Raw genomic sequence first — 17,186 nt, 5'->3', positions numbered from 1 at the left:
TGTGCAGGAGGCAGCTGACTGGGGATTCTCTCTCACTGATGATGTTTATGTCTCTCCCACTCCCTTCCTCTTAGAAATCAAAGAAAATACATTAAATTTTAAAAAAGAAAAATGAATAAAACAAAGCAAAAAACAGCCATTCTCTGGATCATTGTCCCAACCCCTTGAGATTCTGCTTCCTGGCAAGTGTGGACAGTTTGGCTCAAGTAAACTCATAAAAGTTGTCTACTGGTTTGAATGTTTTTACATGAACATGACGTATACACCTGCTGGTTTCTGAGGGTGAGGGAACAGAATCAGCCCATGAGGTCTGCTGTGAAACTAGAGGAGTCTTTTTGTGCTGTCAAAAGCCAGGTCACCCTTAGAAAGAGTGTAGAAAACCAGAAATGGGATTTACAAAGAGAAAACAGACAGAAGTGAACAGAGGGATGCTCCCGTACCCTTTTCCACCCACATAGGCCAGTTTCTCAAACATCCTTCCTCCCGGAAGTTGGTGAGCTGTGGCCTAAGAGTGAGGGAGTCTGAGAAGCCTGAGGTGAGGTCCAAAGCTCTGACATCACGGGAGAGCTCTCTGCATTTGAATGAAGCCTTGGAGTGAGATCCTTTGGAATGAATAGCCCTGATCTCCTCTTCCCTAGCTTACTCCCTACCCACCCCCTACTCCCAGAGCCCAGGATCTGTCTGCTCCCAGCTGCCTCCCCCAGACATTCCAGCACAGGTGGATCCCAGAGAGTGGGCACAGCTCCCCACAGCAGCGCCCAGCTCCAGAGGGTGCCAGCGCCCTGCAGCCTGTGGTGCTGTGGTCCCAGGACAGTAACACCCAACAATGGCAGATCCTCAGCCTCCCTTCAGACACAGGAGGAAAGACAACCTAAGCAACAAGCCTGAGGGACACCCGGGAGGGATGTGCTGGCCGAGCTTGCATGTAGAAGGCCACGCATGCGTGCTGCCCAGAGGCCATACGCGGCAGGGGTGGAAGGCTTGCCTTGTTGCTGCATCAATGAAGCAAGCATTCTGCCAGGCCGCTCACACTGCCCACTCTCAAAGCCACCCCCCAGGACTTGGGGTCTGAGGGCAGTGGGTGTAGCCATCTTTGAGATGAAGTGATGGTTAATTTGCATATTACCTTTTTATTAGATAGGACTATTGTATTATTCACTTGTCTTATTATTATTATTGCTATCATTTCAGATCCCTACTTATGATTTACTTTTTAAGTAAAATTGGCTGGTAAATTAAACCTACTTCTGCCCACACCTCATATCGTATCTAAGACTCCCTCAGATCCAAAGTTCTGAAGTTCTGAATCTGTGCTGAGCATGTATTTCAAGTAATTCTGCTTTACTTCTTAAATAATTATCAAACCTTTCAAATGGAACAATTAAAATTAGACATTTATGCCAAAGACCACAATAAATAGTTAAAATAGATTTTAGCAACAGTAGTGTTTTTAACTGGCATTTTGCCTTTTTTTTTTTTTTTTTTTCAATTGGGATGAAACTGCCTTTTGTGGGAGCAATGCCAAATATAGGTAAGAACATGAGGTCCATAGACAGTTTCAGGTTCTGCCACTGAATAACCCAAATAATCTGAGCAGTGCCCCCGAGGGTAAGTGGCCTGTCCTTTCTATTGCTGCTTCCTCAGCTGAGTCATGGGAGTAATGAGACATACAACTTGCCACATTGCCTACCACACTCTCACTGCTCCACAGCTGCTAACATATGTAGACGACAGTGGCAGGCACATTGATGAGCACTTTGTATACATTATCTGATTTAATATTTACAATAATCTATGAAATTGTTGCTGTTATTATCTACATATTCAAAAGGTTAAGGAACCTGCCTAAGGTTGCACAGAAGTTCTAGGGTGGAACAGAAATGTAAACACACTCAGAGATGACAAAATCCATGGTTCTCTCAAATATTAGAATTTATTGCTCAATTAATTTTAGTTATTATTATTAAGATTTATGGATTTTTCATAACCTAATAATTACTATATTTATAATGTATGTATAATTAACTGAGGTATGCATAATGTTTATTGACTTGTTATCTTGCTACCTTGTTTCCCCGAAAATAAGACATCCCCTGAAAATAAGACCTAGCGCAACTTTGGGAGAAAAAATTAATATAAGACACTGTCTTATTTTCGGGGAAACAGGGTAATTCTGTGTTGATGTACTAAAATACTACAATCAACTGCCTATCTCCACTTCGCCCACTAGATGGCAGAAAGCACTTATTTACTAAGGACATTATTCAGATTGCTATACTTCTAATTCAGGAACTAAATCTCCATTCACAGTTTAAAGAATATTTCATGTGTTTAGGTGCTTTTTCCTTATACAAGCAATGTAAATTAAAATTAATTAACACCTTCTTGTTCTTATTATATCAACTATCATTCGTACAGTGAACTAACACAAAATCTTATCTACAGTCAATGAAAAGTGAGCTGAACAAAGAATTAACTATATTTTAATGTAATCCATAGACTTGCTTTAGAATGTTAATAATGCTGCAGACTTGAATATAGGGTCCATGTAAAAAGTTCCATAACTAAGTGTTTAAATTCCCAAATATCTATTTAAATCAATTTAAATTTAAATCAATAATTTAGAATTATGTCTCAAGCAATTGCTAACTTAGAAAAAGTTGAAATGCCAGAAATTCATACCAAAGCTAGTTAGTTGTTTTAAACTTAGGACACTTTTCTTTTTTAATATTATAAATAATTTTGGTCCCTAAGGTGTATCCCATTTGAAGGTGATTTGCATTACAATGTAGCTAAAACTGACGGATCTTAACTAGTTACTCAGTAAAGTGTCCCAACAATGATAAATGTCAAACAGGACTTACGAACCACTTAAGAAGACCAGAGACCAATGTCAATATTTTCACTACTAGAGAATGAATACCAAGTTAGAACCAGATACCTAAAAATCACAGCCCCTTTTACACAGTATCAAAGAAGCTACAACACTGACAAATATTCTAGGGAAACTAGTATCTTCTGCCCAAATCTCACACCATGATCATTCTTCAAATAACTTCCAATTGCTGACCTAAATTTGAAATTGTATTTTAATAACTCAGTATCTGCCTTAAATAGTATTATCAAAGTAGCAGTGAGGTATAAGTTCATTTCAGTGACTAACCAAGTAAACATACATCTCAAAACTTGGTTTCCTTTCCTGTCAAATCAAAATAACGGGTCCACGAAGATTGCTGTGCATGTTCAATGTGCCCAGCATTGAGTTCAGCTCTAAGCTAAATGACAGAGCATACTGAGGTGCTGAGCCTTTTATGAAATCAAATGAGAATTTTCCTAACATGTACATTTATTTACAAAAGTTACAGAACTTCTCAAACTCGCCAGGTAAATATTATTTTAGAAAGTACAAAATCTCAAAACAATACAAGATTGATTTTCTCTGAGAAGGGATTTAACCTGGGTCCATGGATTGTGTATGTTTTGTCCACCTCCTGAGACACTAAGCAAATAAATATGTTTTCTGGTAAGAAGTTTCTATTATTGTTTTTTTTAAAGGGGTCTATGCCATAAAATGTTAAGAACCCACTGAAATATGAGAAAAATAAAGATTGAAAAGTTCTAAAATTTACAAGTGTAAAAATTGGAAGTTAATCTAATATAAAAGAGAAATTATTAAAGTTTCAATAGTGACAGCCTTAATGTAGAACTAAAATGGTACATTTAAAATTGGAGCTAGATAGAGATAATTGAAGTAAATGAAGCTCTGGTTTATCTAGGCTAGATAACATAACAGCTATACTTTGAAAGCCTAATGTGTGTGTGTGTGTGTGTGTGTGTGTGTGTGTGTATTAGAACAATTATCCCTGGAATCAAACTGTGGGAAAATTTTAACAACAAACATAATGCTTTCAAGATCATAAACCTTAAATACAAACAAAGTACATACCTGAGGGGTAAACATGTGGCGGATGCCATAAATTGAACCTTCTAGAAAGAGTGCTCTGACTAGGAAACATATAAGTACCACATATGGAGTCAGAGTAATAAAATACACAATCTGCAAAGAAAAAAGAAACAAAAATAAGTGAGACATATTCTTGTTTATAGTTCAGATTGTGCTCTGTTCTATACCTCGGCAGTTACTATTTTTATATGGTTAATAAACTGATTAATAATTTGTATAGCCATCTTAGAATGGCTGATTAGTCTTGATTTAATGACTTAAAGGTCTTGTTTGAGATGTACTAAGAAATAAGAAATTTCTACTCAGTCTCCTTTACTTGTGTAAGTTGAATAGAGTAGATTCTTTATAGTTTATACTACAGGCCCAGTGCTCAAAATTTGTGCCCAGGGGATTTGTCCCTTAGCCCAGCTGGCACCCACTCCAATCTGAGACCCCCCGAAGGATGTCTGACTGCCCGTTTAGGCCCGATCCTACTGGGATGGGGCCTAAACGGGCAGTCAGACATCCCTGTCATAATCCAGTTCTGCTGGTTCCCAACTGCTCACCTGCCTGCTTTTCTGATTGCTCCTAACTGCTTCTGCCTGCCAGCCTGATCACCCCCTAACCAATCTCCTGCCAGCCTGATTGCCCCTAAGTGCCCTTCCCTAAAGGCCTGGTCACACCGAACTGCCCTCCCCTGCAGGACTGGTCACCTCTAACTGCCTTCCCCTGAAGGTCAGGTCCCCCCAATTTCTCCCTGTTGAAGGCCTGGGTCCCCACCCAACTGCCCTTCCCTGCAGGCCTGGTCACCCCCAACTTCCCTCCTCTATTGGCCTGGTCACCCCTAACTGCCCTTCCCTGCTGGCCATCTTGTGGTGGCCATCTAGTGTCCATCCACATGGGAGCAGAAATCTTGTTTGTTGGAGTGATAGTCAATTTGCATATTACTCTTTTATTAGATAGGAAAATAAACAATATTTAAGAAAAATAAATAAGCACTAATTCCCTTAAAAATTCCTACTTTATTGTTTTATATTAAAAATAACATTTTTTTTTTCATTAACCAAACTTTCACTATGATTCTATCTAGCTTCTGGACTAGAGAATGGTCCCTTTTAAATCTTCCAAGGAACTTAAACAAAAAACCATCTGTTTCAGAAGTTTTGCTTTAAGTTAAGCAAATGTTTTTTACAGAAAAATAATATCCTATCCAGACATTTACTTCACCCTTGATATCTCCAGGGGGAAGCCTAGTAGGTCTCTAAAATTTTTCAGATTCAGAAGGTAACTTCTCAATTTTCCCAAGACCCATCCTCACTCACCTCCATCTCAGTAAATGGCACCCCATCCATCCAATGGCTGAAGTTAAAGGTTCAGAAGTAGTCCTGCACTTTTTGTAATATTTTCCTAACTGGTTTCAGGTGTTTAACCAGAGATGACTTGGATTAGTTCATCCCCTGCTTAGCATATCCCCTAACCACTTTGAATACAGTTGAAATAAAATCACAATTCTTCCCTTGGACCTGCAAAGTCTTACACCAGAGCCCTCGCTGCCTGCCCCACCGCTCACTCCCCACTGAACTCTGTTACCTGTCCTAAGACCAAGCTCTTCAAGCTTGAGGCCAGAGCAGGGCTGCAGTCACCTCCTTTATATGCACAGGAGTTTTCTCCTTGCTATTTATGCCTCAACTTTATCTTTTCCAGGAAGTCTGCTCAGACCAATCTAAAGCAGCTGTTTTTTTTTCCATCCAATATCCCTAACTGTCCTCCCCTACATCCCATTTACCATCTGTGACAATATCTTGTTTTGTTTATTTATAGCACTCAGCATTGTTGAAATTGTTTGTTTCATGTCTGCTTGTTAATTTCCAGTCTCTCCTACTTGATTATAAGCTCTGTGAGGTCAGGGGCCTTTTATCTCCTGTTAACTGTCATAACCCAAACACCTAATGTAATTGCTGGCACATAGAAGCTGTACAATATGTATCTGTGGAGGGAAAGAATGGAGGGGATGGTGGGAAGAATGGAGGAGAAACCTGGGTAGGGCAGGTAAGAAATATTGAATCCAATAATAACTATAGACAAATAACGTTCAAGTCAATATTGTAATTTGTACTTCTACAGTTCTACCCATTGTTATTTAATTGCATTTTTTTATTACTTTTAAATTGTATATATTATTTTTAGAAATTGCATTTAATTGCACTTATATTTACATGCATAGGGAATACCCTAAGAAAAAAATTATCTACCTAATAAAATAGCAACATGATAATTGACTATACCTTCATGATTCCCACCAGCCAATCAGGAGTGAGCATGCAAATTAACCCACCAAATATGGAGGGTTAATTTGCACACACAGGCATTCTGCACCACCCCAGCCTCTCTGGGTCTCTGGGCAGCATGAGAAGGCAGAAAGGTGGCTCTGGACAGAACAAAGGTGCTGCTAGCAGCCTGGGAAATGAAGGCCCATTTTTGCATGAATCTTTGTGCATTGGGCCTCTAGTCTATAGGGTAGTATGCTAATTAGACTGGACATCTTCTAAACATCCTTCTGGACAAAGCCACAGTGGCTTGGGCTGAGGCAGAGGCAGTTAGGGGGCAATTATGCTGGCAGGGGGGAAGTTATGGGTGGCCAGAGTGGCAGGGGGGGCAGTTACAGGGGCAAACAGGCTGGCAGAGGGGCAGTTAGGGGGTGGCCAAGCCAGCAAGCAGAGACAGTTAAGGGTGATCAGGAAAGCAGGGAGACAGGCCAGTGGTTAGGAGCCAGCAATTCCAGGGTGTGAGAGATTTGTTCAACTGCGGGATTGGGCCTAAAATGGCAGTTGTACATCCCTAAAGGGGTGCCGGATTGGAAAAGGTGCAGGCCGAACTGAGGGACACCCCTCCCTGTGAAAGAATTTTGTGTACTTGGCCTCTAGTATATGATAAAAGCATAATATGCTAATTAGACCAGTCAGCTGAACGATCTCCTGAATGTCATTCCAGATGTCCTTTTGGATGAAGCTGTGGCAGGGGTGGATAGAGGAGATCAGGCAAGTAAGTGAGCAGTTAGGGGCGATCAGGCAGACAGGAAGAGGGGTTGGGAGCGATCAGCAGGCAGGTACATCGTTAGGGGTGATCAACAGGCAGGCGAGTTGTTAAGGGCAATCAGGCAGGTAGGTGAGCTGTTACAAACGATCAGGCAGGCAGGTGAGCAGTTAGGGGTGATCAGGGAGGCAGGCAGACAAGCAGTTAGGCATGACCAGGCAGGCAGGCAGAGGGATTAGAGGTGATCAGAGAGGTAGGCAGGCAAGCAATTAGGAGCTGGCAGTCCCAGATAGTGAGAGGGTTGTCCTAAAACAGCTGTCAGACACCCCCTGAGTAGTTCCGGATTATGAGAGGGTGCAGACCAGGCTGAGAGACCCCCACATTGTGCACAAATTTTGTGCACTGGGCCTCTAGTTCTATATAATAAAATGCTAATATGCAAATCAACCAAACAGCAGAACAGCTGGTTGCTATGATGTGTGTTGACCACCAGAGGGCAGAAGCTCAACACAGGATCTGCCCTTGGTGGTCAATATGCTCCCACAGGGGGAGCACTGCTCAGCCAGAAGCCAGGCTCTTGGCTGACAAGCACAGCAGCTGTGGTGGGATCCTATTCCGCCTCTGTGGCAGTGCTAAGGACCCCTCAGGGTCCTGGATTGCTAGAGGTCCCAGGCTGGTCTGAGGGATCCCTTTACCCCCTGAGTGCACAAATGTCATACACCAGGCTTCCAGTTATGAATAAACTCTCAACATACTTAAAAATCAATATTTAAATTTAATTAGTTATAATAAAGCATAATTTTATAATTATTTCAAATTGGTTTAATTCCCTAATTCCTTGAGATCAGAATGCCTTCAGATGGAGTACTTTTTCTTATTCTTCTTGCCTACTTTTAGCATTCTTTAAATTTGCCAGTTTATGTATCTACTTTAGTCTTGATCTCACTTGAATTAAAGCTCTTCTTTTTAATGATTGTTCTTCACAAATCTTAATGCTAGCCAAAAGTAAGAATTTACTTTGCAAAAGAGTTTTTTTTTTTAACAGAACTCAAATTTGCTGCCTCACTAATATCATTAATTCAATTTACTTTATTTTTTTCTCTGTTTAATGTGCTCTTTATCAACTTACTTTAAAAGTGAAAATGAAAGCTACATAATAAAGTAGTCTGAATAGGTGATTTTTTTTTTTTAATAACTGTGACACATTATCAGCGTGTTCTTAATATAACTGAAAACTAGAGACTAAGAGAAAAAATGACTATTCTTGTACTTTTATTTATCCAGGCTAATCAAACCCATAATAATTCCCTCTTGTCCATGTTCTATAACCAACACATCAAGCAAAATTATTGATTCTACCACTGAATTCAGACATATATCTCATTATTTCCATCAGTTGGAATACTTTCCTGGTTATCTAACCTCCAGATTTTTTCCTTCATTCCTGAAATCCATCAACTATACTAGAATGATCTCTCTAAAGATTTCTCTCTAAAGATTTGATGGTGTCAATGCACAGCTAAAGATCCTCAAATGGTCTACATTGTTTATTATGTAATAGCCAATCATTCTAACAGTCCATTTGCTGTTAGAATGTAAGTCAACTTACATTTCAAGTTTCATCTCTCAAGAGCTGCACAAGTTGTATGTAAAAGTCACAAAGATATGTGTACTCAGCAATCTTTGTGCTTTATACATGCTGTTTTCCATGCATCCATTATTTTTTCACCTGAAACACATACTCTAGCCCCAAAGTTACCTTCTCTAGGAAAATGTCCCCCAAATCCATGTTAATTTCAGTAACTACCTCTAAATTTTGAATTTTTTGTTGATTTGAAAGAGAGAGAGGGAAAGAGGGAGAGAGAGAGGGAGGGAGGAAGGGAGGGAGGGAGGGAGGGGGGAGGAGAGAGAGAGAGAGAGAGAAAGAGAGAGAGAGAGAGAGAGAGAGAGAGAGAGAGAGAGAGAGAGAGAGAAATTTGTTGTTCAACTTATTTATGCAGTCATTTGTTTCATACTTTTTTAAAACTTTTATTTATTGGTTTGAAAGAGTGAGAAAGAAGTCAATTTATTGTTGTTCCACTTATTTATGCATTCATTGATTGATTGATTTTTGTATGTGCCCTGACAGGGGATTGAACCCACAACCTTGGCATATTGGGATATCATTCTAAACCAACTGAGCTACCCGGCAATGGCCTATCATGTATATTTTTATATTCCTCTACTATTGCATTTATTCTGTTGTAATTATCTGTCTCACCCATTAAATTATGGGTTCCATGAGGACAAAACTGTGCCCTATTCATATTTTCATAGTCATTAATTCGTAATATATAATAAATACTCAAAAATTGTATAGAATTTATACAAAGTTAAGTTTTCCTTTATGCATACATTTTCGAAAAAGTAAACTCATCTTTATTCTGAAGTATTTTTAAAATTAAGAACTAATTATATTGTCAGAATCATTTCAATTTTCATTTACTATTTCAAGAAGTATTTGAGTTCTTAAAGACCCTGATTTGTATTCAATGTAAAGACTCTAGCACAGCTTCCTAAAAGGAACAATAAAACTTTATACTTAGCCCTGGCTATTTTGGCTCAGTGGATAGAAGGTCGGCATGTGAACCAAAGGGTACCAGGTTCAATTCTGATTAAGGGCAATTGGTCCAACATGCAAGAGGCAGCCGATCAATGATTCCCTCTTATCATTGATGCCTCTATCTCTCCCTTACTCTCTGAAATCAATAAAAATATATTTTTAAAAATTATATTTAATGCGACATGGAAAAAAAATAATGGCCCAAAATTTAAAAGCTAAAGTAGTATTAAGTAGTTCAGAGATAAAACACACACACTCACACCACACACATTAATTATTAAATTCTGAGATTTAAGATAAATCCTAAGCCAGCTCTTTACAGGAGTGGGGTGTCTGGATGGTGTTTTTGAAGTCAAATTATTTATCTTTAATCATATGGGTATAATCTTATCATACAACATATTTGCCTACTATTATTAAAAATAGGTTAATCTACCTCATCATATGTAAAAATCTACACTTTCTCCTTACAACACTTTATTTTATGCTTTGCTAAATGAAATTATGTTTCAAATATGTTTATTGTCTTCCTCTGCCACTAGTCTGGAAATTCCATGAGGACAGGAATTTTGTCTGCTTTGTTCATCTATCTCCAGAACAAGCTCAGTGCCTGGTACATAATAGGTGCTCAATCAATATATAAGTATTAAATGATTGAATGAATGATTGACTACCTCTTCCAGAAAATAAACACTTTGTAGAACTGAGAAATGAAATCGTGAAATATGATTCTTTGGTAAGTATGCAAATTAACCCAACCAAGATGGCTGCAAATAGGAGGCTTGGGTTTCCTCTGGCGATAGAGGAAGCCAAGCTTTCCACACACACTGGCCAGCTCAAGCTTCCAGTCAAGGCTAGAAAATTTCAATTATAGAAGATAAATAAATCCCAGATCCCAGGGCCTCTGCTTGGGTCACGAGGGGGCATGGATAGCCTGCAAAGCACCACAGGCCCCTTGCCCAGGCTGCCCCATGCCCCAGGGAACTCCCACCCTGATCTGGAACATCCTTCAGGGCAAACCAGTTGGCTCCCACCCATGCACCAGGCATCTATCCTATCTAATAAAAATATGCAAATTGACCATCACTCCAACACACAAAATTGGCTGTCCAATGGCTGACACAAGATGACAACCACAAGATGGCCAGCAGGAGAGGGCAGTTGGAAGGGACCAGGCCTGAAAGAGAGGACAGTTGGGGGCAAGCAAGCCTGAAGGGGAGGGCAATTAGGGGTGATCAGGCCTGCTGGGAAGGGCAGTTATGGGCAAAAAGGCTGGCAGGGGAGTGGTTAGGGGGAGATCAGGCTGGCAGGCAGAAGTAGTTATGTGCAATCAGGAAGTCAGGCAAGCGAGCAGTTTGGAAGCCAGCAGTCCTGGATTGTGAGAGGGATGTCCGACTGCCTATCATAATCCAGGGCAGTTGGACATCCCTCAAGGGGTCCCAGATTGGAGAGCTTGCAGGCTGGCCTGAGAGACACACACCCCCATTCACAAATTTCATACACTGGGCCTCTAGTCCTATCTAATAAAGAGGAAATATACTAATTGATCGTCAAAGGATGATGGCACCCACAGCAAAAAAAGAGAAAATATGCTAATTGACGGCCACACCCTTAAAGTTGGCTGTGCCCACACCACAAGAAGTTGGCATCCAGTCCCCTCAGCCATACTGGGGTGCCTGCCTCCAGAGTCCCCCAGTCTTCTCAGCCTCCCAGCCACCCAGGGCCAGCCCGAGGTGCAGGAAAGCCTTGGGTGGTGGCAGTGAGAGGCATTGTAAAATTGCAATTAAATAATGTGGGCTCTACATTTAGACAAGAGCTAGGTGTAACTCCAGGTAGCAATTACTAGCCATGATTCTTTGGGCAAATTACATGATTTCTCAAAATTGCTTTATATATGTAAAGAAGGTCTGAGAATAGTAATTAATTCTTACAGTTTTCTTTAGAATTCAATGGGATAAAATATATAATGTACCTATCACATTTCCTAGAGCAAAAAGCACTTGCAATAAATATTGGCTTCTGTTATTGTTCTTGCTCTGATCATTGTGAGAGTCACCTTCACCTTCATCATTTATCACTACTACTTCTATTATCTCCACTTTTACTGGTATATGCTGGTGATTGGTAATATACTAGCTTGGAAAGATATATAATCTGATCTATGATTTGGAAAGAAAAAAGAATAGTAGAGATGGATTATTAAAGGCAAAGAAGACTCAGTAATAAATTCTTGCTATGGCCCAGCCAGGAGATATGAGAGCATTAAAACAATTACGGTAATAATGAAAAAGTGCAATATAAAACCAAAACAGTGAATAATAATTACTTTCCTAATGTATTTATTTTTAAAAAAAAAAGAAGAAGAATTTGAAGTTTCTAGAATTCTAATGTCTTTTTCAACCACAGTCATTTAACATTTTCCATTTGCTCTGGAAGGCATGCCCTTTAGTCTTTTACATTTACTCTGAGTGTGTTGTGGAGATTATCATAACTACCTAGTGCTGCTCAGATCTTTAAGAAGCCTTCCACACTAGAGACTATATTAAAATATCTTATGCAAGCATTCCTTAGAATAACTACAATAGAGAAAAATAATTGATATAAGACAACTAAAATGAAAAATTTCTTTATTCTACCACTTTCCCCAATTTCCAATTTTGGAACTAATTGATAATCAGAGAACCAAAATATTAGGGTAAACTCAATAAATAGAGGGGGGGGAATGATATTGACAAAAAATTTTCAAAACTCTTGATGAAATAAGAAAAGATCATACATTTCTTTATATTTCGGTATAAAATACTTATCTCTTTGCTTATGTCATTTTATTAATGTAAACATCATAAAAGCACCATTTTTTTAATCAATCTTTAACTACGTAGAATGAAGCACTACTTGCAGTTTACCCACAGAGACTACAGAATCAGGAGGGTCTCTAAGATACTAACTTTTACAGAAGACTGAATGCCTTTGATCATAGCGAAGCAAACCAGGGACCAGGCAACCAGCAAGCTGATGGTCATCTTCCAGTTTAAGCCCCCACTTTCAGAAATGGAACCAGAAACATCCAACGCTTTTCTGTACCAGTAATAGGTGGTGGCAGAACTTTTTTCACATTCTGGCTCTACCACTGTAGAAAAAAAGATAACACAATAATTTCAGTTTATAAAGAGTAATAAGAATTTTTTTCCCAATAAGCCTATAAATCAATTCTCAACATTTCCTAGGAAAGTATTACTATTCTACAGAAGCATTTAAATTCACAATAAAAACTCAACTGCAAAAAGTGAAATGTCAACAGACATGTATCCTCTTTGATATTTCTTCTCACACATTTATTAATAAAAACACATGAGCTTTTTATCAAAGTAATTAAAACATATAAAATTTATAGTCCCTGAAAAAAACAAGATGGCGGCTTATGTAAATGACTAGCTGCAGCCTCACACAATAATTTCAAAAAGTACAACTAAAATATAAAGTGGACATTATCCAGAACTACAGGAAAGTAGACTGACTAGAAATTCTACAACTAGAAGGAAAGAGAAAAACAGAAGGAAAATCAGAGGAACTGTAAAAGCCTAAGGTACGGAGACACAGTCCACACTTGGGGAGAGAATGGAGCTGGAGAGGAGGGGATGGCTGAGTGCCTGGCTGGCGTTTCCTAGCAGGAAGGAGATAAAAGCTCCGGGCTGTGCTGAACCCCAGTTCTGACTGCACTGAACGCCAGTTCTGGGTGAGACCTGGGGTCCCAGGCTCATACAGAGGGATTCTAGGCTGTAAGGCACAAACTCAGGGGAGCCGCAAAAGGCAGAGTCCCAGAGTTGTGCACATTTCGTGCAGAGGACAGACTGTTGACTGTGCTACTGGATTGCCCTAGTGGGAAGGAGACAAAAGCTCTGGACTACACTGAACCCCACTTCCAACTGCACTGAACCCCAGTTCCGGGCTCATAGGGGGAGAGACTAGACTATCTGGTAGTGGGTGAAACTCGAGGGCACCTTTCTCTCAGAGGTGTTTGCAGTGAGTACCAAAGCACCTAGTACCAAAGGACACTAAGGAAAAAAGAGACTCAGGAACCTCATAGGGTGGGGCTGACAGGAAGCCAAGACTGTAGGCTCCACCCTGAAATTCCGCCCCATCCAAGATGATCACAGAGGCTTTTGAATAAGGCTATCTCCCAACATAGACACAGCTGATCCTCGCAGCCAATTGGACTGGGGGTCAATTCCTCCCAGTGATACCAACAACAATTAAGATTTAACTACAAAAGGCTGTACACACAATCCACAAAGGGGTGCAACAGAGTGTCCACCTCAGATTACAGGGAGGCTGACCCACTGAACCATATAGGACACCTTAACACACAAAGCCACCCTACCAACTCAGGGAAGCTGCGAAAATGCAGAGAGAAGGAAACAGATCACAAACGAAAGAAATGGAGGGCAAAAAGCGATTGGATATAGAGTTCAAAACCATGCTTATAAGGTTTTTTAAGAATTTCCTAGAAAAGGCCGATCAAATAAATGAGACCTATGAGGATATGAAAAGGGATCAACTAGAGATAAAGAATACAATGTCTGAAATAAAAAATATTATACAGAGTCCTAAAAACAGGATGGAAGATTGCAAGAATCAAGTCAAAGATTTGAAACACAAAGAGCCAGAGGACACTCCTCTGCAGAAACAAGAAGACAAGAGAATCCAGAAAGTTGAAGATAGTGAAGAAACTTCTGGGACAACTTCAAGCGAATCAACATCAGAATTATAGGCATCCCAGAAGGTGAGAGAGAGCAAGATACCAAAAACATATTGAAAGAAATAGTGAAAGAAAACTTCCCCCACCTGGGGAAAGAAATAGACTTACAAGTACAGGAAGCGCACAGAACCCCAAACAAAAGGAACCCAAAGAGGGCCACACCAAGACACATCATAATTAAAATTCCAAGAGCTAAAGACATAGAGAGAATATTAAAAGCAGCAAGAGAAAAGCAGGTAGTTACCTATAAAGGAGCACCTATATGATTGTCAGCTGATTTCTCAACAGAAACCATGCAGGCCAGATGGGAATGGCAAGAAATATTCAAGGTGATGAATAGCAGGAACCTACAGCCAAAAATACTCTACCCAGCAAAGCTATCACTCAGAATCGAAGGCCAGATAAAGAGCTTCACAAATAAAATTAAAAAAAGCTAAAGGAGTTCATCACCACCAAACCAGAATTATATGAATTGCTGAAGGGGGTTCTTTAGGAAGAGGAAGAACATAAAGATAAAAATTATGAACAACAAATTATGAACAACTATCAACAAGTGAATCTAAAAACCAAGGGAATTAAGAAACCTAATGAACAATATTAACTGTTGAATATAATAGAATCAGAGGTATGGAAGAAGAGTGGACTGATGATTCTTGGGGAAAAGGGGAGGGGGGTGGAGGAAGAGACTGAACATAAACTGTGCACCAATGAATGAGGACAATGGGGGGTGGGGAAAGGACAGAGGGTGGGATGGGTACCTGGTGGAGGGGAGCAATGGAGGGGGAAAAATGAGGAACTTTTGTAATAATATGAACAATAAAGATTTTTTTTTTTTTAAATGTATAGTCCCTTCCACTCCCAGAATTATCTTATTGGGGCACAGCTGTCAAAAGCACTGGCAGCTGATCATATGTGACTTTTGCAATAAGTTAGCCCAAAATGGCCTGTGTTGTAATACACAATACAAAGAGAATTTTGGAGACTTAGTATGATAAATAGAATGCAGATTATTACATTAATAATTTTATATTAATTATATGTTGAAATGTTAACATTTTGGATACATAGGATTAAATAAAATATTTCACCTGTTTATTTTTAAATTGTGATTACAAGAAAATTTTAGGCATATTTTATATTTACTGGACATCACTATAAGGAAATATTGTTTATTATATTCTGAGATATAAAAAATAAATGATAGAAAAACTATGAAATAAAAACAATTTCTTCAATAGAACTTTTTTGTCCTTTGTTTTCTTTTAACAAAAACTATAAAGCATTAAAAGAGTTGTACAAAATTAAAGACTGTCAAAGTTAATCATATTTCACCTAAAATCATGGGGCACAACAAAAGGACTCGAGAAGGAGAATGTAGTCAATAATATTGTGACAGGTTTGCACAATAACGGGTGATTACTAGAATTAGTAGGTTATTACATAGTAACTTACAGAGAGTCACCACATTGTACACCTGAGAGTAATATATTGTACACCAATGATACTTAACTGAGAAGAGGTAACTTGGGAAGAGCTAGTAAACTTAGATGGTGCCCAAGTTCTATCTCTGAGTATGGCAATTCTAAATGTGAGGAAAATTGTTATGATAATAATTTTTTCTACATTATTTTTTAAAATCTTGAAAACTCATTTCTTTTCCAACTTTATAATCATCATTAAATATAAAAAGATTATTATATTGTCCATGTCTTACAAGTATGTGTAGCATTTTTCACCAAAGGACACTGATGCCAAGGTAGTGGAGACTGAAAAGACTGAGAAAAATAAAACACACTCCAGCCAATGATGACATTGTAGTAGAGACCCACAAAGAAGCTCACCTGCAAAATAAAATAATATGATTACATTAAACCTCTGGTGCTCCTTCATTTGAAACAATGAGATGATATGTATATGACCCCATTTAACATTTTAAAAATCTCATTCGTTTTATTTTCATTTAAAACACAATATCTCTTCTAAAAAAAAAAAAAAAAGATCTCTCACAGTCTTAAGAACATGCATTAATTAGATTGAACTATTTTAATATATTTCACCTTGATTTGTATATTAGTAAAAGCTCCTATAGTGTTTTTTCCATTTTTTTATTAAGATATTGTATGTGTACATTGTGTTTTTGAGAGAGGATCCAAGATGGCTGCTCGGCTAGACATCTAACCGCAGCAGCACACAACAATTTCAATGGAATACAACTAAAATGTAGAGTGGACATTGCCCAGAGCTACAGGTAGTCGACTGACTGAAAATTCTACAACAAGAAGGAAAGAGAAAACCAGAAGGAAAATCAGAGGAGCTGAAAAAAAGCCTAAGGTTCGGAGATATGCTGCGCGCCTGCACGCACGCACGCGTGGCCAGGCCCGGAGCAGCCGGGTCTGGTGCGGCCAGGCTCGGAGCAGCGGCTGCCAGGCTGGGAGCGGCCAGGCCCGGAGCAGCAGCAGCCAAGTCCAGAGCAACTAGGTCGGGAGCGGCAGTGACCAGACCCGGAGCAGCTGGTTGTGGAATGAACCAGAGCAACTGAGGCCAGGCCCGGAGCAGCCAGGCCCGAAACAGCTCGCTCCTCGCATGTACCTGCCCACGGCTGCCTCTCAGACATGGCTGGAAACTTTTGCGGGAACTTGAGGGTCTGCTGAATCAAGTGATGAAGGCTTAGATCTGGATGTGTTGAGTTAATATAGCACTGGGGTGTTGATCTGTGAGTGCCTTGGGTGGGGCCTGGATGAGGCTGGTTGACCTATTTGGAAATGTCTTTTGTGTGAAGTGTATCATTGGGCATGTGGAGGTATTATTGACATGAGAAAATGCTAAGTAATTGATTTACTATCTGAAAA

At 39.4% G+C, this 17,186-nt stretch overlaps 1 protein-coding gene across 11 annotated transcripts in view; it reads right to left on the bottom strand.

Moving 5' to 3' along the window:
• Positions 1 to 17,186, bottom strand: part of SLC6A15 (solute carrier family 6 member 15) — a 61,417-nt gene that overhangs the window by 25,565 nt on the left and 18,666 nt on the right. For all 11 annotated transcript variants that reach the window (XM_084876614.1, XM_084876613.1, XM_084876615.1 and 8 more), the window contains 3 exons: positions 16,052 to 16,178; positions 12,527 to 12,708; positions 3,947 to 4,057 (listed from right to left, as the gene is read on the bottom strand). In XM_084876614.1, coding sequence (XP_084732740.1) covers positions 3,947 to 4,057; positions 12,527 to 12,708; positions 16,052 to 16,178 — 420 coding nt within the window. The remainder of the gene's footprint in view (positions 1 to 3,946; positions 4,058 to 12,526; positions 12,709 to 16,051; positions 16,179 to 17,186) is intronic.

This window comes from Pipistrellus hanaki, assembly GCF_964339955.1.
Source record: "Pipistrellus hanaki genome assembly, chromosome: 3".
NCBI classification, from domain to species: domain Eukaryota; kingdom Metazoa; phylum Chordata; class Mammalia; order Chiroptera; family Vespertilionidae; genus Pipistrellus; species Pipistrellus hanaki.
The sequence above is the reverse complement of the archived record's forward strand: the minus strand, read 5'-3'. Positions and strand labels throughout refer to the sequence as shown.